We start from the raw sequence: 23,605 nt of genomic DNA, 5'->3' as shown, positions 1-23,605 counted from the left end.
CTTTGTAGTATAATGCCCCCTGTAGTGCTAGTATGTATAATGCTCTCCCCCTCTGTAGTATAATGCCCCCTGTAGTGCTAGTATGTATAATACTCTCCCCTTCTGTAGTATAATGCCCCCTGTAGTGCTAGTATGTATAATACTCTCCCCTTCTGTAGTATAATGCCCCCTGTAGTGCTAGGATGTATAATGCTCTCCCCCTCTGTAGTATAATGCCCCCTGTAGTGCTAGGATGTATAATGCTCTCCTCTTCTGTAGTATAATGCCCCCTGTAGTACTAGTATGTATAATGCTCTCCCCTTCTGTAGTATAATGCCCCCTGTAGTGCTAGGATGTATAATGCTCTCCTCTTCTGTAGTATAATGCCCCTTGTAGTGCTAGGATGTATAATGCTCTCCTCTTCTGTAGTATAATGCCCCCTGTAGTACTAGTAAGTATAATGCTCTCCCCTTCTGTAGTATAATGCCCCCTGTAGTACTAGTATGTATAATGCTCTCCCCTTCTGTAGTATAATGCCCCCTGTAGTGCTAGGATGTATAATGCTCTCCTCTTCTGTAGTATAATGCCCCCTGTAGTGCTAGGATGTATAATGCTCTCCTCTTCTGTAGTATAACGCCCCCTGTAGTACTAGTATGTATAATGCTCTCCCCTTCTGTAGTATAATGCCCCATGTAGTACTAGTATGTATAATGCTCTCCCCTTCTGTAGTATTATGCCCCCTGTAGTGCTAGTATGTATAATACTCTCCCCTTCTGTAGTATAAAGCCCCCTGTAGTGCTAGTATGTATAATGCTCTCCCCTTCTGTAGTATTATGCCCCCTGTAGTGCTAGTATGTATAATACTCTCCCCTTCTGTAGTATAAAGCCCACTGTAGTGCTAGTATGAATAATACTCTCCCCTTCTGTAGTATAAAGCCCCCTGTAGTGCTAGTATGTATAATGCTCTCCCCTTCTGTAGTATTATGCCCCCTGTAGTGCTAGTATGTATAATACTCTCCCCTTCTGTAGTATAAAGCCCCCTGTAGTGCTAGTATGTATAATGCTCTCCCCTTCTGTAGTATTATGCCCCCTGTAGTGCTAGTATGTATAATACTCTCCCCTTCTGTAGTATAATGCCCCCTGTAGTGCTAGTATGTATAATACTCTCCCCTTCTGTAGTATAAAGCCCCCTGTAGTGCTAGTATGTATAATGCTCTCCCCTTCTGTAGTATTATGCCTCCTGTAGTGCTAGTATGTATAATACTCTCCCCTTCTGTAGTATAATGCCCCCTGTAGTGCTAGGATGTATAATACTTTCCCCTTCTGTAGTAAAATGCCCCCTGTAGTGCTAGTATGTATAATGCTCTCCTCTTCTGTAGTATAATGCCCCCTGTAGTGCTAGTATGTAAAATGCTCTCCCCCTCTGTAGTATAATGCCCCCTGTAGTGCTAGTATGTATAATGCTCTCCCCCTCTGTAGTATAATGCTTCCTGTAGTGCTAGTATGTATAATACTCTCCCCTTCTGTAGTAAAATGCCCCCTGTAGTGCTAGTATGTATAATGCTCTCCTCTTCTGTAGTATAATGCCCCCTGTAGTGCTAGTATGTAAAATGCTCTCCCCCTCTGTAGTATAATGCCCCCTGTAGTGCTAGTATGTATAATGCTCTCCCCCTCTGTAGTATAATGCCCCCTGTAGTGCTAGTATGTATAATACTCTCCCCTTCTGTAGTATAATGCCCCCTGTAGTGCTAGTATGTATAATACTCTCCCCTTCTGTAGTATAATGCCCCCTGTAGTGCTAGGATGTATAATGCTCTCCCCCTCTGTAGTATAATGCCCCCTGTAGTGCTAGGATGTATAATGCTCTCCTCTTCTGTAGTATAATGCCCCCTGTAGTACTAGTATGTATAATGCTCTCCCCTTCTGTAGTATAATGCCCCCTGTAGTGCTAGGATGTATAATGCTCTCCTCTTCTGTAGTATAATGCCCCTTGTAGTGCTAGGATGTATAATGCTCTCCTCTTCTGTAGTATAATGCCCCCTGTAGTACTAGTATGTATAATGCTCTCCCCTTCTGTAGTATAATGCCCCCTGTAGTACTAGTATGTATAATGCTCTCCCCTTCTGTAGTATAATGCCCCCTGTAGTGCTAGGATGTATAATGCTCTCCTCTTCTGTAGTATAATGCCCCCTGTAGTGCTAGGATGTATAATGCTCTCCTCTTCTGTAGTATAATGCCCCCTGTAGTACTAGTATGTATAATGCTCTCCCCTTCTGTAGTATAATGCCCCATGTAGTACTAGTATGTATAATGCTCTCCCCTTCTGTAGTATTATGCCCCCTGTAGTGCTAGTATGTATAATACTCTCCCCTTCTGTAGTATAAAGCCCCCTGTAGTGCTAGTATGTATAATGCTCTCCCCTTCTGTAGTATTATGCCCCCTGTAGTGCTAGTATGTATAATACTCTCCCCTTCTGTAGTATAAAGCCCACTGTAGTGCTAGTATGTATAATACTCTCCCCTTCTGTAGTATAAAGCCCCCTGTAGTGCTAGTATGTATAATGCTCTCCCCTTCTGTAGTATTATGCCCCCTGTAGTGCTAGTATGTATAATACTCTCCCCTTCTGTAGTATAAAGCCCCCTGTAGTGCTAGTATGTATAATGCTCTCCCCTTCTGTAGTATTATGCCCCCTGTAGTGCTAGTATGTATAATACTCTCCCCTTCTGTAGTATAATGCCCCCTGTAGTGCTAGTATGTATAATACTCTCCCCTTCTGTAGTATAAAGCCCCCTGTAGTGCTAGTATGTATAATGCTCTCCCCTTCTGTAGTATTATGCCTCCTGTAGTGCTAGTATGTATAATACTCTCCCCTTCTGTAGTATAATGCCCCCTGTAGTGCTAGGATGTATAATACTTTCCCCTTCTGTAGTATAATGCCCCCTGTAGTGCGAGTATGTATAATACTCTCCCCTTCTGTAGTATAATGCCCCCTGTAGTGCTAGGATGTATAATACTCTCCCCCTCTGTAGTATAATGCCCCCTGTAGTGCTAGGATGTATAATACTCTCCCCTTCTGTAGTATAATGCCCCCTGTAGTGCTAGGATGTATAATACTCTCCCCTTCTGTAGTATAATGCCCCCTGTAGTGCTAGGATGTATAATACTCTCCCCCTCTGTAGTAGAATGCCCCCTGTAGTACTAGTATGTATAATGCTCTCCCCCTCTGTAGTATAATGCCCCCTGTAGTGCTAGGATGTATAATGCTCTCCTCTTCTGTAGTATAATGCCCCCTGTAGTACTAGTATGTATAATGCTCTCCCCTTCTGTAGTATAATGCCCCCTGTAGTACTAGTATGTATGATGCTCTCCCCTCTGTAGTATAATGCCCCCTGTAGTGCTAGTATGTATAATGCTCTCCCCCTCTGTAGTATAATGCCCCCTGTAGTGCTAGTATGTATAATACTCTCCCCTTCTGTAGTATAATGCCCCCTGTAGTACTAGTATGTATAATACTCTCCCCTTCTGTAGTATAATGCCCCCTGTAGTGCTAGTATGTATAATACTCTCCCCTTCTGTAGTATAATGCCCCCTGTAGTGCTAGTATGTATAATGCTCTCCCCCTCTGTAGTATAATGCCCCCTGTAGTGCTAGTATGTATAATGCTCTCCCCTTCTGTAGTATAATGCCCCATCTAGTACTTCTATGTATAATACTCTCCCCTTCTGTAGTATAATGCCCCCTGTAGTGCTAGTATGTATAATGCTCTCCCCCTCTGTAGTATAATGCCCCCTGTAGTGCTAGTATGTATAATGCTCTCCCCCTCTGTAGTATAATGCTTCCTGTAGTGCTAGTATGTATAATACTCTCCCCTTCTGTAGTAAAATGCCCCCTGTAGTGCTAGTATGTATAATGCTCTCCTCTTCTGTAGTATAATGCCCCCTGTAGTGCTAGTATGTAAAATGCTCTCCCCCTCTGTAGTATAATGCCCCCTGTAGTGCTAGTATGTATAATGCTCTCCCCCTCTGTAGTATAATGCCCCCTGTAGTGCTAGTATGTATAATACTCTCCCCTTCTGTAGTATAATGCCCCCTGTAGTGCTAGTATGTATAATACTCTCCCCTTCTGTAGTATAATGCCCCCTGTAATGCTAGGATGTATAATGCTCTCCCCCTCTGTAGTATAATGCCCCTTGTAGTGCTAGGATGTATAATGCTCTCCTCTTCTGTAGTATAATGCCCCCTGTAGTACTAGTATGTATAATGCTCTCCCCTTCTGTAGTATAATGCCCCCTGTAGTGCTAGGATGTATAATGCTCTCCTCTTCTGTAGTATAATGCCCCTTGTAGTGCTAGGATGTATAATGCTCTCCTCTTCTGTAGTATAATGCCCCCTGTAGTACTAGTATGTATAATGCTCTCCCCTTCTGTAGTATAATGCCCCCTGTAGTACTAGTATGTATAATGCTCTCCCCTTCTGTAGTATAATGCCCCCTGTAGTGCTAGGATGTATAATGCTCTCCTCTTCTGTAGTATAATGCCCCCTGTAGTGCTAGGATGTATAATGCTCTCCTCTTCTGTAGTATAATGCCCCCTGTAGTACTAGTATGTATAATGCTCTCCCCTTCTGTAGTATAATGCCCCATGTAGTACTAGTATGTATAATGCTCTCCCCTTCTGTAGTATTATGCCCCCTGTAGTGCTAGTATGTATAATACTCTCCCCTTCTGTAGTATAAAGCCCCCTGTAGTGCTAGTATGTATAATGCTCTCCCCTTCTGTAGTATTATGCCCCCTGTAGTGCTAGTATGTATAATACTCTCCCCTTCTGTAGTATAATGCCCCCTGTAGTGCTAGGATGTATAATACTTTCCCCTTCTGTAGTATAATGCCCCCTGTAGTGCGAGTATGTATAATACTCTCCCCTTCTGTAGTATAATGCCCCCTGTAGTGCTAGGATGTATAATACTCTCCCCCTCTGTAGTATAATGCCCCCTGTAGTGCTAGGATGTATAATACTCTCCCCTTCTGTAGTAGAATGCCCCCTGTAGTACTAGTATGTATAATGCTCTCCCCCTCTGTAGTATAATGCCCCCTGTAGTGCTAGGATGTATAATGCTCTCCTCTTCTGTAGTATAATGCCCCCTGTAGTACTAGTATGTATAATGCTCTCCCCTTCTGTAGTATAATGCCCCCTGTAGTACTAGTATGTATGATGCTCTCCCCTCTGTAGTATAATGCCCCCTGTAGTGCTAGTATGTATAATCCTCTCCCCCTCTGTAGTATAATGCCCCCTGTAGTGCTAGTATGTATAATACTCTCCCCTTCTGTAGTATAATGCCCCCTGTAGTACTAGTATGTATAATACTCTCCCCTTCTGTAGTTTAATGCCCCCTGTAGTGCTAGTATGTATAATACTCTCCCCTTCTGTAGTATAATGCCCCCTGTAGTGCTAGTATGTATAATGCTCTCCCCCTCTGTAGTATAATGCCCCCTGTAGTGCTAGTATGTATAATGCTCTCCCCTTCTGTAGTATAATGCCCCATCTAGTACTTCTATGTATAATACTCTCCCCTTCTGTAGTATAATGCCCCCTGTAGTGCTAGTATGTATAATGCTCTCCCCCTCTGTAGTATAATGCCCCCTGTAGTGCTAGTATGTATAATGCTCTCCCCCTCTGTAGTATAATGCTTCCTGTAGTGCTAGTATGTATAATACTCTCCCCTTCTGTAGTAAAATGCCCCCTGTAGTGCTAGTATGTATAATGCTCTCCCCCTCTGTAGTATAATGCCCCCTGTAGTGCTAGTATGTATAATACTCTCCTCTTCTGTAGTATAATGCCCCCTGTAGTGCTAGTATGTAAAATGCTCTCCCCCTCTGTAGTATAATGCCCCCTGTAGTGCTAGTATGTATAATGCTCTCCCCCTCTGTAGTATAATGCCCCCTGTAGTGCTAGTATGTATAATACTCTCCCCTTCTGTAGTATAATGCCCCCTGTAGTGCTAGTATGTATAATACTCTCCCCTTCTGTAGTATAATGCCCCCTGTAGTGCTAGGATGTATAATGCTCTCCCCCTCTGTAGTATAATGCCCCCTGTAGTGCTAGTATGTATAATGCTCTCCTCTTCTGTAGTATAATGCCCCCTGTAGTACTAGTATGTATAATGCTCTCCCCTTCTGTAGTATAATGCCCCCTGTAGTGCTAGGATGTATAATGCTCTCCTCTTCTGTAGTATAATGCCCCCTGTAGTGCTAGGATGTATAATGCTCTCCTCTTCTGTAGTATAATGCCCCCTGTAGTACTAGTATGTATAATGCTCTCCCCTTCTGTAGTATAATGCCCCCTGTAGTACTAGTATGTATAATGCTCTCCCCTTCTGTAGTATTATGCCCCCTGTAGTGCTAGTATGTATAATACTCTCCCCTTCTGTAGTATAAAGCCCCCTGTAGTGCTAGTATGTATAATGCTCTCCCCTTCTGTAGTATTATGCCCCCTGTAGTGCTAGTATGTATAATACTCTCCCCTTCTGTAGTATAATGCCCCCTGTAGTGCTAGGATGTATAATACTTTCCCCTTCTGTAGTATAATGCCCCCTGTAGTGCGAGTATGTATAATACTCTCCCCTTCTGTAGTATAATGCCCCCTGTATTGCTAGGATGTATAATACTCTCCCCCTCTGTAGTATAATGCCCCCTGTAGTGCTAGGATGTATAATACTCTCCCCTTCTGTAGTAGAATGCCCCCTGTAGTACTAGTATGTATAATGCTCTCCCCCTCTGTAGTATAATGCCCCCTGTAGTGCTAGGATGTATAATGCTCTCCTCTTCTGTAGTATAATGCCCCCTGTAGTACTAGTATGTATAATGCTCTCCCCTTCTGTAGTATAATGCCCCCTGTAGTACTAGTATGTATGATGCTCTCCCCTCTGTAGTATAATGCCCCCTGTAGTGCTAGTATGTATAATCCTCTCCCCCTCTGTAGTATAATGCCCCCTGTAGTGCTAGTATGTATAATACTCTCCCCTTCTGTAGTATAATGCCCCCTGTAGTACTAGTATGTATAATACTCTCCCCTTCTGTAGTATAATGCCCCCTGTAGTGCTAGTATGTATAATACTCTCCCCTTCTGTAGTATAATGCCCCCTGTAGTGCTAGTATGTATAATGCTCTCCCCCTCTGTAGTATAATGCCCCCTGTAGTGCTAGTATGTATAATGCTCTCCCCTTCTGTAGTATAATGCCCCATCTAGTACTTCTATGTATAATACTCTCCCCTTCTGTAGTATAATGCCCCCTGTAGTGCTAGTATGTATAATGCTCTTCCCCTCTGTAGTATAATGCCCCCTGTAGTGCTAGTATGTGTAATGCTCTCCCCCTCTGTAGTATAATGCTTCCTGTAGTGCTAGTATGTATAATACTCTCCCCTTCTGTAGTAAAATGCCCCCTGTAGTGCTAGTATGTATAATGCTCTCCCCCTCTGTAGTATAATGCCCCCTGTAGTGCTAGTATGTATAATACTCTCCTCTTTTGTAGTATAATGCCCCCTGTAGTGCTAGTATGTAAAATGCTCTCCCCCTCTGTAGTATAATGCCCCCTGTAGTGCTAGTATGTATAATGCTCTCCCCCTCTGTAGTATAATGCCCCCTGTAGTGCTAGTATGTATAATACTCTCCCCTTCTGTAGTATAATGCCCCCTGTAGTGCTAGGATGTATAATGCTCTCCCCCTCTGTAGTATAATGCCCCCTGTAGTGCTAGGATGTATAATGCTCTCCTCTTCTGTAGTTTAATGCCCCCTGTAGTGCTAGTATGTATATTACTCTCCCCTTCTGTAGTATAATGCCCCCTGTAGTGCTAGGATGTATAATACTCTCCCCTTCTGTAGTATAATGCCCCCTGTAGTGCTAGGATGTATAATGCTCTCCCCTTCTGTAGTATAATGCCCCCTGTAGTACTAGTATGTATAATGCTCTCCCCTCTGTATTATAATGCCCCCTGTGGACTCCCATAGTATAATATGGTCACAGTGGGTGACCCAGATGCAGACAGCTCAGGAGGTGCCGCTCCTCAGTTAGACAGGCCTTCCTGAGCTAGCCTTCCTGAGCTAGTCTTCCTGAGCTAGCCTTCCTGAGCTAGCCTTCCTGAGCTAGTCTTCCTGAGCTAGCCTTCCTGAGCTAGCCTTCCTGAGCTAGTCTTCCTGAGCTAACCTTCCTGAGCTAGCCTTCCTGAGCTAACCTTCCTGAGCTAGCCTTCCTGAGCTAGCCTTCCTGAGCTAGCCTTCCTGAGTGCCGCAGCGAGCAGAGGACTGTGCCAGGGGCTCACTGGAGTCTGGACAGGAGTAAATGCAGCCTCTGCACATCGATGGCATGCCACCCACTTGGCGCCAGGGGCGGCACCTCACCTTTCCCTGTTAAAGGTGCGCCCTGTATATTATAAATATATATCCGCTGTATTAGGTCATTTATGAAACTGGTGTAAATCAGAACTGGCGTAGTTGCCCATAGCAACCAATCAGAATCCACCTTTCATTATCCAAAGGAGCTTTCCAAAATGAAAGGAGGAATCTGATTGGTTGCTATGGGCAACTACGCCAGTTCTCCTTTACACCAGTTTGATAAATGACCCGATATACACATATGTATGGGTATATAGCAGCAGTATATGGACATGTGTGTGTGTGTACTGCCGCATACATACCTAGGTATATATGTATTTGGTGTGTGACAGCCTTTAGATGCTGTGATAGGCCGCCATGTGCATTATAATATACAATGAGCCCCCAACTCACTGGCTGGCGGACTAGTGACATCACTAGGGATGGGGATCAGCCCTTCACTCTGCTAATAAAGGCATCATCCTGTGGAGCGAGGCAGCGAGCAAGTGAGGGAGGGAAGGAGCGCAGCCCGGCCGGCAGATAACAGCAGCGCCCAGCAGCATTCATTCAGTAAGTCCCTTTGCAGAATGCTGCTGGTGCTCCTGAATTGATGAGCTGGTGGCGCCCCCTTTATGTTGTGCAGTGATGCGCCCTGGGCTACCACACAAGTCGCACAACCCAAAGGCCGGCCCCGAGCAGGGAAATTTTAGTTTGTAGGCTTGTCTGAAGAGGTGGTTTTCAGGTTTCTTTTGAAGGTTTCCATGGTAGGTGAGAGTCTGATGTGTTGGGGTAGAGAGTTCCAGAGTGTGGGGGATGCACGGGAGAAATCCTGGAGGAGATTGTGGGAAGAGGAGGTAAGAAGAGAAGAGAGAAGGAGGTCTTGTGAGGATCACGTGTGGGGTGTATCAGGGGGTCGGAGATGTACGGAGGGGGCAGGTGGTGAGAAGAGAAGGAGGTCTTGTGAGGATCACGTGTGGGGTGTATCAGGGGGTCAGAGATGTACGGAGGGGCAGGTGGTGATAATAGAAGCGAAGGAGGTCTTGTGAGGATCACGTGTGGGGATGTATCAGGGGGTCAGAAATGTACGGAGGGGGCAGGTTGTGATAAGAGGAGAGGAGGAGGTCCTGTGAGGATCACGTGTGGGGATGTATCAGGGGGTCAGAAATGTACGGAGGGGGCAGGTTGTGATAAGAGGAGAGGAGGAGGTCCTGTGAGGATCACGTGTGGGGATGTATCAGGGGGTCAGAAATGTACGGAGGGGGCAGGTTGTGATAAGAGGAGAGGAGGAGGTCCTGTGAGGATCACGTGTGGGGATGTATCAGGGGGTCAGAGATGTACGGAGGGGGCAGGTGGTGATAAGAGGAGAGGAGGAGGTCCTGATAGGATCAGAGATTACATGTGGGGATGTATCAGGAGGTCAGAGATGTACGGAGGGGGCAGGTGGTGATAGGAGAAGAGAAGGAGGTCTTGTGAGGATCACGTGTAGGGGTGTATCAGGGGGTCAGAGATGTACGGAGGGGGCAGGTGGTGATAGGAGAAGAGAAGGAGGTCTTGTGAGGATCACGTGTGGGGTGTATCAGGGGGTCAGAGATGTACGGAGGGGGCAGGTTGTGATAAGAGAAGAGAAGGAGGTCTTGTGAGGATCACGTGTGGGGATGTACCAGGGGGTCAGAGATGTACGGAGGGGGCAGGTGGTGATAAGAGAAGGAGGTCTTGTGAGGATCACGTGTGGGGTGTATCAGGGGGTCAGAGATGTACGGAGGGGGCAGGTGGTGATAAGAGAAGAGAAGGAGGTCTTGTGAGGATCACGTGTGGGGTGTATCAGGGGGTCAGAGATGTACGGAGGGGGCAGGTTGTGATAAGAGAAGAGAAGGAGGTCTTGTGAGGATCACGTGTGGGGATGTATCAGGGGTCAGAGATGTACGGAGGGGGCAGGTTGTGATAAGAGAAGAGAAGGAGGTCTTGTGAGGATCACGTGTGGGGATGTACCAGGGGGTCAGAGATGTACGGAGGGGGCAGGTGGTGATAAGAGAAGGAGGTCTTGTGAGGATCACGTGTGGGGTGTATCAGGGGGTCAGAGATGTACGGAGGGGGCAGGTGGTGATAAGAGAAGAGAAGGAGGTCTTGTAAGGATCACGTGTGGGGGTGTATCAGGGGGTCAGAGATGTACGGGGGGGGGGGGGGGCAGGTTGTTATAAGAGAAGAGAAGGAGGTCCTGTGAGGATCACGTGTGGGGATGTATCAGGGGGTCAGAGATGTACGGAGGGGGCAGGTTGTGATAAGAGGAGAGAAGGAGGTCCTGTGAGGATCACGTGTGGGGATGTATCAGGGGGTCAGAGATGTACGGGGGGGGGGGCAGGTTGTTATAAGAGAAGAGAAGGAGGTCCTGTGAGGATCACGTGTGGGGATGTATCAGGGGGTCAGAGATGTACGGAGGGGGCAGGTTGTGATAAGAGGAGGTCTTGTGAGGATCACGTGTGGGGATGTACCAGGGGGTCAGAGATGTACGGAGGGGGCAGGTTGTGATAAGAGGAGGTCTTGTGAGAATGTCAGCAGAAAGAAAGTGTAGGAGAAAGAAAATGTAGGAGTCAGGTGTTCAAGAAAGATGGTGGCTGGTCCTGGGGGGCAGTAGATGACAGGTTGGAGGGAGAGTAGATGTGAACAGAGTGTACTTCAAATGAAGGGACCATAATGGAGGCTGGCAGTGGAGTTTGGCTGTAGGAGCAGTTGTCTGATACGAGAAGACCAATTCATCCTCCATGTTTGCTGCCGGGGCGGGGGGTGTGAGTGAAATAAAATCTGCTATAAGAGAGTGCAGCAGGGGAGGAGGTGTCAGCCATGTTTCTGCCAATCCCAGGAAGGAGGTCTATCTAAATAAGATATCTCTACTACCACACTTACTATACACATTGAGCTGGACTTTCTCTGTGATGACCACCACTCCAGCCTGAAGCTTCATCGTGTACGTCCCGTTATCGGTCACAAGTAGCTGCTCCATTTGCAGAGTCCCATTGTCGTGAAGAATACATCTGCCTCCAATACATCTCCCGGCGTACATTGAATTAGCACCAGGAAGACGAGTCGCAATGACGGTTCCTCTAACATCCACGATCCAGTCTACTTGCTGGTTGGGGCTGACGGGTGACTGTCCGGACAAGAATGCTGTTCCCCCTATGGCGGCATTGATGGCGGATGCTGCGCCTAAAGAGAACATAATGGGTGTGAATAGGGAGCAAAAAATGTCAGGAACCAGTCACCGATGGCTGCCCGCCATCTCCTGCAGGATAGACCATGGTCACGGATACTGGAGGCACACAGCTCCACCTACACGAAGAGCGCCTGATCCTGGACATTGAAACGGTGTAAAGGTAAAATGAACGGATGATAGCCCTGACTGCCGGATGTACTACTCCTACTATCCTACACTGGCCTGGTCACTGACTCCACCATTCGCCGGCCACAGCATCTACATCTCCTGCCTCACACCAGTACAACACTGGTAACACCAAGGGCACCCCCATTACCACCAGGCAGGAGCCCCAACATCCAGGTGGGCCCCAAGGAAAATAAGGGTGGGCCCTGCTAGCACTGTCTGGCCGTAAGGATCGGTCTGAGGACTGCCACTGTGATCCGGGTGAATGACTATTAGTAAAGAAAAGGATGGGCACTCTGATACCTGGACCACAGAGTAAGCGATAGGACACTAGTTATTGGTAACAATATATAGAGGTCACCATGCACATAGAAAATGAAGTGATATGTCCTGAACAGATTAAAACCCTATTAAAATACAATTAATAAAATATAAATATAATGTAATATTAGTCCACTGATATAACTAATATGCGGGGGTGGGGGCCTGATATGCCGGCCAAGGGATCATATATGGATGACCAAGGTTCAGCCAGATTGTATGCAGGCTGCAATACTAAGTGTATTTAATTAGTTACAGCAATGGCCAATACCAATTATATCTCCACAAAATCTAATTCAAATAAAATGCAAAGTGTGCAAATAGTGCCGAACCAGTGCGTCAATAAATGAATACAAAACTAATATTTTAGTGATAAAGCATAATGACATAAAAATGGTATTAATGAATCAGTGCAATAAATAGCAAAAAAGCAGTGCTCAAATGGTTAAAGTGATAGGTATCCGTGAAGATTAGTCCTAGAACTCAGTCTTTCTGCAATAGTGTAGCAAAGGCTCCTGACAATAAACCGCAACAGTTTGCCATTTGATGCTGGATAAGAGAAAGCGCTTTCTAGGATAAAGGAACCATGGCCTTCTAGCAGCCACCTATGGACGTGATTGCACCAAAGACAGGTGGAACACCCATTCCAATCAAGGAAATCCAAGGTGAACCTGCAGTGGGACAGAGCAAGCAGTACCGAGCACCTCTACTCACAGCCGGACCTTGGGACAGAGCAAGCAGTACCGAGCACCTCTACTCACAGCCGGACCTTGGGACAGAGCAAGCAGTACCGAGCACCTCTACTCACAGCCGGACCTTGGGACAGAGCAAGCAGTACCGAGCACCTCTACTCACAGCCGGACCTTGGGACAGAGCAAGCAGTATCGAGCACCTCTACTCACAGCCGGACCTTGGGACAGAGCAAGCAGTACCGAGCACCTCTACTCACAGCCGGACCTTGGGACAGAGCAAGCAGTACCGAGCACCTCTACTCACAGCCGGACCTTGGGACAGAGCAAGCAGTACCGAGCACCTCTACTCACAGCCGGACCTTGGGACAGAGCAAGCAGTACCGAGCACCTCTACTCACAGCCGGACCTTGGGACAGAGCAAGCAGTACCGAGCACCTCTACTCACAGCCGGACCTTGGGACAGAGCAAGCAGTACCGAGCACCTCTACTCACAGCCGGACCTTGGGACAGAGCAAGCAGTACCGAGCACCTCTACTCACAGCCGGACCTTGGGACAGAGCAAGCAGTACCGAGCACCTCTACTCACAGCCGGACCTTGGGACAGCAAGCAGTACCGAGCACCTCTACTCACAGCCGGACCTTGGGACAGCAAGCAGTACCGAGCACCTCTACTCACAGCCGGACCTTGGGACAGAGGCCGGACCTTGGGACAGAGCAAGCAGTACCGAGCACCTCTACTCACAGCCGGACCTTGGGACAGAGCAAGCAGTACCGAGCACCTCTACTCACAGCCGGACCTTGGGACAGCAAGCAGTACCGAGCACCTCTACTCACAGCCGGACCTTGGGACAGCAAGCAGTACCGAGCACCTCTACTCACAGCCGGACCTTGGGACAGAGCAAGCAGTACCGAGCACCTCTACTCACAGCCGGACCTTGGGACAGAGCAAGCAGTACCGAGCACCTCTACTCACAGCCGGACCTTGGGACAGAGCAAGCAGTACCGAGCACCTCTACTCACAGCCGGACCTTGGGACAGAGCAAGCAGTACCGAGCACCTCTACTCACAGCCGGACCTTGGGACAGAGCAAGCAGTACCGAGCACCTCTACTCACAGCCGGACCTTGGGACAGAGCAAGCAGTACCGAGCACCTCTACTCACAGCCGGACCTTGGGACAGAGCAAGCAGTACCGAGCACCTCTACTCACAGCCGGACCTTGGGACAGAGCAAGCAGTACCGAGCACCTCTACTCACAGCCGGACCTTGGGACAGAGGCCGGACCTTGGGACAGAGCAAGCAGTACCGAGCACCTCTACACACAGCCGGACCTTGGGACAGAGCAAGCAGTATCGAGCACCTCTACTCACAGCCGGACCTTGGGACAGAGCAAGCAGTACCGAGCACCTCTACTCACAGCCGGACCTTGGGACAGAGCAAGCAGTACCGAGCACCTCTACTCACAGCCGGACCTTGGGACAGAGGCCGGACCTTGGGACAGAGCAAGCAGTACCGAGCACCTCTACTCACAGCCGGACCTTGGGACAGAGCAAGCAGTATCGAGCACCTCTACTCACAGCCGGACCTTGGGACAGAGCAAGCAGTATCGAGCACCTCTACTCACAGCCGGACCTTGGGACAGAGCAAGCAGTATCGAGCACCTCTACTCACAGCCGGACCTTGGGACAGAGCAAGCAGTACCGAGCACCTCTACTCACAGCCGGACCTTGGGACAGAGCAAGCAGTACCGAGCACCTCTACTCACAGCCGGACCTTGGGACAGAGCAAGCAGTATCGAGCACCTCTACTCACAGCCGGACCTTGGGACAGAGCAAGCAGTATCGAGCACCTCTACTCACAGCCGGACCTTGGGACAGAGCAAGCAGTACCGAGCACCTCTACTCACAGCCGGACCTTGGGACAGAGCAAGCAGTACCGAGCACCTCTACTCACAGCCGGACCTTGGGACAGAGCAAGCAGTATCGAGCACCTCTACTCACAGCCGGACCTTGGGACAGAGCAAGCAGTATCGAGCACCTCTACTCACAGCCGGACCTTGGGACAGAGCAAGCAGTACCGAGCACCTCTACTCACAGCCGGACCTTGGGACAGAGCAAGCAGTACCGAGCACCTCTACTCACAGCCGGACCTTGGGACAGAGGCCGGACCTTGGGACAGAGCAAGCAGTACCGAGCACCTCTACTCACAGCCGGACCTTGGGACAGAGCAAGCAGTATCGAGCACCTCTACTCACAGCCGGACCTTGGGACAGAGCAAGCAGTACCGAGCACCTCTACTCACAGCCGGACCTTGGGACAGAGCAAGCAGTACCGAGCACCTCTACTCACAGCCGGACCTTGGGACAGAGCAAGCAGTATCGAGCACCTCTACTCACAGCCGGACCTTGGGACAGAGCAAGCAGTACCGAGCACCTCTACGCACAGCCGGACCTTGGGACAGAGCAAGCAGTATCGAGCACCTCTACTCACAGCCGGACCTTGGGACAGAGCAAGCAGTACCGAGCACCTCTACTCACAGCCGGACCTTGGGACAGAGCAAGCAGTACCGAGCACCTCTACTCACAGCCGGACCTTGGGACAGAGCAAGCAGTACCGAGCACCTCTACTCACAGCCGGACCTTGGGACAGAGCAAGCAGTACCGAGCACCTCTACTCACAGCCGGACCTTGGGACAGAGCAAGCAGTATCGAGCACCTCTACTCACAGCCGGACCTTGGGACAGAGCAAGCAGTACCGAGCACCTCTACTCACAGCCGGACCTTGGGACAGAGCAAGCAGTACCGAGCACCTCTACTCACAGCCGGACCTTGGGACAGAGGCCGGACCTTGGGACAGAGCAAGCAGTACCGAGCACCTCTACTCACAGCCGGACCTTGGGACAGAGCAAGCAGTATCGAGCACCTCTACTCACAGCCGGACCTTGGGACAGAGCAAGCAGTACCGAGCACCTCTACTCACAGCCGGACCTTGGGACAGAGCAAGCAGTACCGAGCACCTCTACTCACAGCCGGACCTTGGGACAGAGCAAGCAGTATCGAGCACCTCTACTCACAGCCGGACCTTGGGACAGAGCAAGCAGTACCGAGCACCTCTACTCACAGCCGGACCTTGGGACAGAGCAAGCAGTATCGAGCACCTCTACTCACAGCCGGACCTTGGGACAGAGCAAGCAGTACCGAGCACCTCTACTCACAGCCGGACCTGGAAAATCTCAGGGTCATACCTTGCAGGTTTTTTACCTAAACAGCTAGTCTGCTTTTTGTTTGCTGCCCAGGGATATATCTTACCCTGAATTTCTCCTACGTGGGACGCCACGGTGAGGACGGTAGAAAGTCCATACGTGAGTAATAAAACATTTTACTATATGTGCACACGTTGCTGCTTAACCGCTTCACTGCATATTTAATGAGCTATTGCCACTGCGACCTAAGGCTGCTTTAACCAGAGATTCGCTGGATTGTTACATTGTATAAGGCTAAGTTCACACGAACGTGTGTGATCTGTGGCCGTATCGCGGGCCGCAATACACGGCCTCAGTTCCGTGTGAATTCCGCATCACGGATGCGGACCCATTCACTTCAATAGGTCCGCAAATCCGGAATCATGAAACGGCCGCACGGGACGGGACCCCTCGGAAAGACTACGGAGTGCCTCCGTGGGGTTAGGTCCCGTACTTCCGTTCCGCTAAAAGATAGAACAAGTCCTATCTTTTTGCGGAACGGCTGGATCGCGGACCCATTAAAGTGAATGGGTCCGCGATCCGATGCGGCTGACCTACGGCCGGCGATCGTGCATTGCGGCCTGCAGCACAGGCACGGGTCACACACGTTCGTGTGAACTCGGCCTAACTCAGTATATTTCCCGGATTAAATATTGGAGCATTAAGCCGATTGTCAGGAGCCTTTGCTACACTGTTGCAGAAAGACTGAGTTCTAGGACTAATCTTCACGGATACCTATCACTGTAACCATTTGAGCACTGCTTTTTTGCTTTTTTGCTATTTATTGCACTGAGTCATTAATACCATCTTTATGTCATTATGCTTTATCACTAAAATATTAGTTTTGTATTCATTTAGTGACGCACTGGTTCGGCACTATTTGCACACTTTGCATTTTATTTGAATTAGATTTTGTGGAGATATAATTGGTATTGGCCATTGCTGTAACTAATTAAATACACTTAGTATTGCAGCCTGCATACAATCTGGCTGAACCTTGGTCATCCATATATGATCCCTTGGCCGGCATATCAGGCCCCCACCCCCGCATATTAGTTATATCAGTGGACTAATATTACATTATATTTATATTTTATTAATTGTATTTTAATAGGGTTTTAATCTGTTCAGGATTTATCACTTCATTTTCTATGTGCATGGCGACCTCTATATATTGTTACCAATAACTAGTGTCCTATCGCTTACTCTGTGGTCCAGGTATCAGAGTGCCCATCCTTTCTTTACTATTATTGCTCTATTTCTGGTGATCGGGGTACGACATCGGGTTGGAGCACCTTGCCAGCTTGAGTCAGGGGTGAGCCGTCCTTTACCTGATCTATATGAATAACTATTATTACTAGAGACACTACCACTCCCATCCTCCACTTGTTCCTCCTGGACAGGCTGCAACTGTATCCTCTGTCACCACCATCCATAATGGACTTATCTACAGGACCAGGAGAAGATGAGCGAAGAAGACCTCATCAGTAACTGAAGATCCTCCGTGGAAAAGATTCCATAACATAGAAACCTAGAATGTGTCGGCAGATAAGAACCATCTGGCCCATCTAGTCTGCCCAATATACTAAATACTATGGATACCCCCTGGCCCTATCTTATATGAAGGATGGCCTTATGCCTATCCCATGCATGCTTAAACTCCTTCACTGTGTTTGCAGCTACCACTTCTGCAGGAAGGCTATTCCATGCATCCACTACTCTCTCAGTAAAGTAATACTTCCTTATATTACTTTTAACCCTTTGCCCCTCTAATTTTAACACTATGTCCTCTTGTAGCAGTTTTTCTTCTTGTAAATCTTCTCTCCTCTTTTACCTTGTTGATTCCCTTTATGTATTTAGCAGTTTCTCTCATCTCGCCTCTGTCTCGTCTTTCTTCCAAGCTCTACATGTTAAGGTCCTTTCATCTTTCCTGGTAAGTTTTATCCTGCAATCCATGGACCAGTTTAGTAGCTCTTCTCTGAACTCTCTCCAAAGTATCAGTATCCTTCTGGAGATATGGCCTCCAGTACTGCGCACAATACTCCAAATGACGTCTCACTAGTGCTCTGTAGAGCGGCATGAGCGCCCCCCTCTGTCTACTGGTAATGCCTCTCCCTATACACCCCAGCATTCTGCTAGCATCTCCTAAAGAGACAGAATATGACAAGATGGAGCCACGATCCTCCAGACCTCACAGTGTGTATAGTCCCCGATCCTCCAGACCTCACAGTGTGTATAGTCCACGATCCTCCAGACCTCACAGTGTGTATAGTCCCCGATCCTCCAGACCTCACAGTGTGTATAGTCCACGATCCTCCAGACCTCACAGTGTGTATAGTCCACGATCCTCCAGACCTCACAGTGTGTATAGTAACCGATCCTTCATACCTCACAGTGTGTATAGTCCCCGATCCTCCAGACCTCACAGTGTGTATAGTCCCCGATCCTCCAGACCTCACAGTGTGTATAGTCCCCGATCCTCCAGACCTCACAGTGTGTATAGTCCCCGATCCTCCAGACCTCACAGTGTGTATAGTCCCCGATCCTCCAGACCTCACAGTGTGTATAGTCCCCGATCCTCCAGACCTCACAGTGTGTATAGTCCCCGATCCTCCAGACCTCACAGTGTGTATAGTCCCCGATCCTCCAGACCTCACAGTGTGTATAGCTCCCGATCCTTCATACCTCACAGTGTGTATAACCCCTGATCCTCCAGACCTCACAGTGTGTATAGTCCCCGGACCTCCAGACCTCACAGTGTGTATAGTCCCCGATCCTCTAGACCTCACAGTGTGTATAGTAACCGATCCTTCATACCTCACAGTGTGTATAGCTCCCGATCCTTCATACCTCACAGTGTGTATATCCCCTGATCCTCCATACCTCACAGTGTGTATAGCTCCCGATCCTTCATACTTTCAGTGTATAGTCCCGATCCTTCATACCTCACAGTGTGTATAGCTCCCGATCCTTCATACCTCACAGTGTGTATAGCTCCCGATCCTTCATACCTCACAGTGTGTATAGCTCCCGATCCTTCATACCTCACAGTGTGTATAGCTCCCGATCCTTCATACCTCACAGTGTGTATAGCTCCCGATCCTTCATACCTCACAGTGTGTATAGCTCCCGATCCTTCATACCTCACAGTGTATGGTCCCTGATCCTCCATACCTTACACTGTGTATAGCTTTGATACTGGGGCGTTGCTAGGGTAAAACATCCAGGGCCTGGGCCCCTGATGTTTTGTTCCGGGCCCCAAATGTCCTGCCAGACAGATATAACTGTGAATCCTCAGGAGGGCAATACAATTGAATATAATGCACTGGAAAAGCTGAAGGACCTGTGGTGACATCAGTCATGTGATCATTTCTACAGGCAGTGTCTGAGAAGGACCTGCAATGATGTCACCATCATGTGACCAGTGCAGGAGAGGAGGAGAAGTCCTGGGGAAGAAGCTGTGGTGAGTTCTGTACATGAGGAGAGGTAAGTGAAGGGAGAGGAAGAGCAATGCTGGGAGTTGTGGTTATTTAACGGGGACTGTATGTTACAGCTGAAGGGAAGGATGTTATTTACATGGGACTGTATGTTGAAGGTGGCTGTGGGAGAGAGTCATGTTATTTATATGGGACTTATTGTTGAGGGGGTGAGGTTGTTTATATGGGATTGCATGTTGGAGGCGGCTGGGGAGGGTAATGATATTATTTACATGGGACTGTATATTGGAGGGGGCAGGTGAGATGGTGTGATTTAATTTATAAATACTGGAGGCAATTCAGGGCGAGCATTATAACTGTAGGGGGTGATATAAATACTGGGGGCACTTCAGGGCGAGCATTATAACAGTAGGGGGCAATATAAATACTGGAGGCACTTCAGGGCGAGCATTATAACTGTAGGGGGTGATATAAATTCTTGGGGTAAGTTCAGGGTGAGTATTATAAAAGTAGGGGGCAATATAAATACTGGAGGCACTTCAGGGCGAGCATTATAACAGTAGGAGATGATATAAATACTGGGGGCACTTCAGGGTGAGCATTATAACAGTAGGGGGCAATATAAATACTGGAGGCACTTCAGGGCGAGCATTATAACTGTAGGGGGTGATATAAATTCTTGGGGTAAGTTCAGGGCGAGCATTATAACAGTAGGAGACAATAAAGGGCAAGGATAATAACTATAGGTGCCAATATAAATACTGGAAGCACTTCAGGGCAAGCATTATAATAGTAGTGGGCGATATAAATACTGAGGGCAATTCAGTGAAAGCATTATAAAAATTGGAGGCAATATAAATACCAGCGGCACTTCAGGGGGAGCATTATAATAGCAGGGGGCACTATAAATACTGGGGGCACTTCAGGGCAAGCATTATAATAGCAGGGGGCACTATAAATACTGGGGGCACTTCAGGGCAAGCATTATAATAGCAGGGGGCACTATAAATACTGGGGGCACTTCAGGGCAAGCATTATAATAGCAGGGGGCACTATAAATACTGGGGGCACTTCAGGGCAAGCATTATAATAGCAGGGGGCAATATAAATACTGGGGGCACTTCAGGGCAAGCATTATAATAGCAGGGGGCAATATAAATACTGGAAGCACTTCAGGGCAAGCATTATAATAGTAGTGGGCGATATAAATACTGAGGGCAATTCAGTGAAAGCATTATAAAAATTGGAGGCAATATAAATACCAGCGGCACTTCAGGGGGAGCATTATAATAGCAGGGGGCACTATAAATACTGGGGGCACTTCAGGGCAAGCATTATAATAGCAGGGGGCACTATAAATACTGGGGGCACTTCAGGGCAAGCATTATAATAGCAGGGGGCACTATAAATACTGGGGGCACTTCAGGGCAAGCATTATAATAGCAGGGGGCAATATAAATACTGGGGGCACTTCAGGACGAGCATTATAACAGTAGGGGGAATTATAAATACCAGGGACACTTCAGGGTGAGCATTATAACAGTAAGTAACATTAAAAATACTGGGGAACTTCAGGGCAAGCATTATAACAGTAGGGGGCAATATAAATACTGGGGGCACTTCATGTTGAGCATTATAAAGTAGGAGACGATATAAACACTGGGGGCACTTCAGGCCAAGCATAATAACAATAGGTGAAGATATGAATACTGGGGGCACTGCAGGGCGAGCATTATAACAGTAAGGGAACTATAAATACCAGGGGCACTTCAGGGCGAGCATTATATTAATAGGGGGCAATATAAATACTGGGGGCACTTCATAGAAAGCATTATAACAATATGGGGCGATATAAATACTGGGGGCACGTCAGGTTGAGCATTATAAAGTAGGAGATAATATAAACACTGGGGGCACTTCAGGGAAAGCATAATAACAATAGGGTGAGATATGAATACTGGGGGCACTGCAGGGCGAGCATTATATTAAAAGGGGCGATATAAATACTGGGACACTTCATAGAAAACATTATAACAATAGGGGGCGATATAAATACTGGGGGCACTTCAGGGCGAGCATTATAACAGTAGGGGCACTATAAATACCAGGGGCACTTCAGGGCGAGCATTATAATAATAGGGGCGACATAAATACTGGGGGCACTTCAGTGAAAGCATTATAACAATAGGGGGCAATATAAATACTGGGGGTAGTTCAGGGTAAACATTATAACAGTAGGTAACATTATAAATACTGAAGGCACGTCAGGGCGAGCATTACAATAGTAGAGGGCAATATAAATACTGGGGGCACTTCAGGGTGAGCATTATTACACTAGGGAGCGATACAAATACTGGGGGCACTTCAGGGTGAGCATTATAATAGTGGCGGGCGATATAAATATTGGGGGCACTTCAGGGAAAGCATTATAACAATAGTTGGCGATATAAATACTGTAGGCACTGCAGGGCGAGTATTATAGCAGTAGGAGACCATATAAATACTGGGGGCACTTCAGGGAGAGCATTATAACAGTAGGGGGTGATAGAAATACTGGAAATACTGGGCACATTTCAGCGAAGGCATTATAAAAATAGGGGCCAATATAAAAACCAGGGGCACTTCAGGGCGAGCATTATAACAGTAGGTAACATTATAAATACTGGGGCACTTTAGGGCGAGCATTATAACAGTACAGGGCGATATAAATATTGGGGGCATTTCAGGGCGAGCATTATAATACTAGGAGGATATAAATAATGGCGAGCATATACCTCAGTGTGTATAGTCCCCAATCCTTGATACCTCACTGTGTATAGCTCCCGATCCTCCAGACCTCACAGTGTGTATAGTCCCTGATCCTCCAGACCTCACACTGTGTATAGTCCCCGATCCTCCAGACCTCACAGTGTGTATAGTCCCCGATCCTCCAGACCTCACACTGTGTATAGTCCCTGATCCTCCAGACCTCACAGTGTGTATAGTCCCCGATCCTCCAGACCTCACACTGTGTATAGTCCCCGATCCTCCAGACCTCACACTGTGTATAGTCCCCGATCCTCCAGACCTCACACTGTGTATAGTCCCCGATCCTCCAGACCTCACACTGTGTATAGTCCCCGATCCTCCAGACCTCACAGTGTGTATAGTCCCCGATCCTCCAGACCTCACAGTGTGTATAGTCCCCGATCCTCCAGACCTCACACTGTGTATAGTCCCTGATCCTCCAGACCTCACAGTGTATATCCCCTGTAGTAAAGGTTGATTTCAGCTTACCGATGGTGGATAGCAGGAGGCTCCAGAGCACCAGGTCCATGAAGTAGAGACTCTTTCCTGCCGACTGCTGCAGCTCTGGTACCTGGGAGATAGTCCTGATTCTGCCGGTCAAGAGGGAAATTACAGAATGTGAGTATGAAGATGGCGACGAGGAAGGAGCTGGGAAAATACACTGATAAGAAAGTGACTTATTACTACAGGTATTGTCTACTCATTAACCTGTATACACCTCTGTATATAGTCCTGTATGTAGTCCTGTATGTAGTCCTGTATACACCTCTGTATATAGTCCTGTATGTAGTCCTGTATGTAGTCCTGTATACACCTCTGTATATAGTCCTGTATGTAGTCCTGTATACACCTCTGTATATAGTCCGGTATGTAGTCCTGTATACACCTCTGTATATAGTCCTGTATGTAGTCCTGTATACACCTCTGTATATAGTCCTGTATGTAGTCCTGTATACACCCCTGTATATAGTCCTGTATGTAGTCCTGTATACACCTCTGTATATAGTCCTGTATTTAGTCCTGTATACACCCCTGTATATAGTCCTGTATGTAGTCCTGTATACACCTCTGTATGTAGTCCTGTATGTAGTCCTGTATACACCTCTGTATATAGTCCTGTATGTAGTCCTGTATACACCTCTGTATATAGTCCGGTATGTAGTCCTGTATACACCTCTGTATATAGTCCGGTATGTAGTCCTGTATACACCTCTGTATATAGTCCTGTATGTAGTCCTGTATACACCTCTGTATATAGTCCGGTATGTAGTCCTGTATACACCTCTGTATATAGTCCGGTATGTAGTCCCGTATACACCTCTGTATATAGTCCGGTATGTAGTCCTGTATACACCTCTGTATATAGTCCGGTATGTAGTCCTGTATACACCTCTGTATATAGTCCGGTATGTA

General features: G+C 47.6%; 1 protein-coding gene across 1 annotated transcript in view; it reads right to left on the bottom strand.

Moving 5' to 3' along the window:
• The window catches only part of LOC120986844 (pregnancy-specific beta-1-glycoprotein 9-like), a 90,331-nt gene that overhangs the window by 47,170 nt on the left and 19,556 nt on the right, over window positions 1–23,605 (bottom strand). Inside the window, exons 3-4 of the mRNA XM_040415547.1 lie at window positions 22,682–22,782; window positions 11,246–11,545 (exon numbers count right to left, since the gene is read on the bottom strand). Coding sequence (XP_040271481.1) covers window positions 11,246–11,545; window positions 22,682–22,782 — 401 coding nt within the window. The remainder of the gene's footprint in view (window positions 1–11,245; window positions 11,546–22,681; window positions 22,783–23,605) is intronic.

Source organism: Bufo bufo, chromosome 1 (assembly GCF_905171765.1).
Source record: "Bufo bufo chromosome 1, aBufBuf1.1, whole genome shotgun sequence".
NCBI lineage: Eukaryota > Metazoa > Chordata > Amphibia > Anura > Bufonidae > Bufo > Bufo bufo.
The sequence above is the reverse complement of the archived record's forward strand: the minus strand, read 5'-3'. Positions and strand labels throughout refer to the sequence as shown.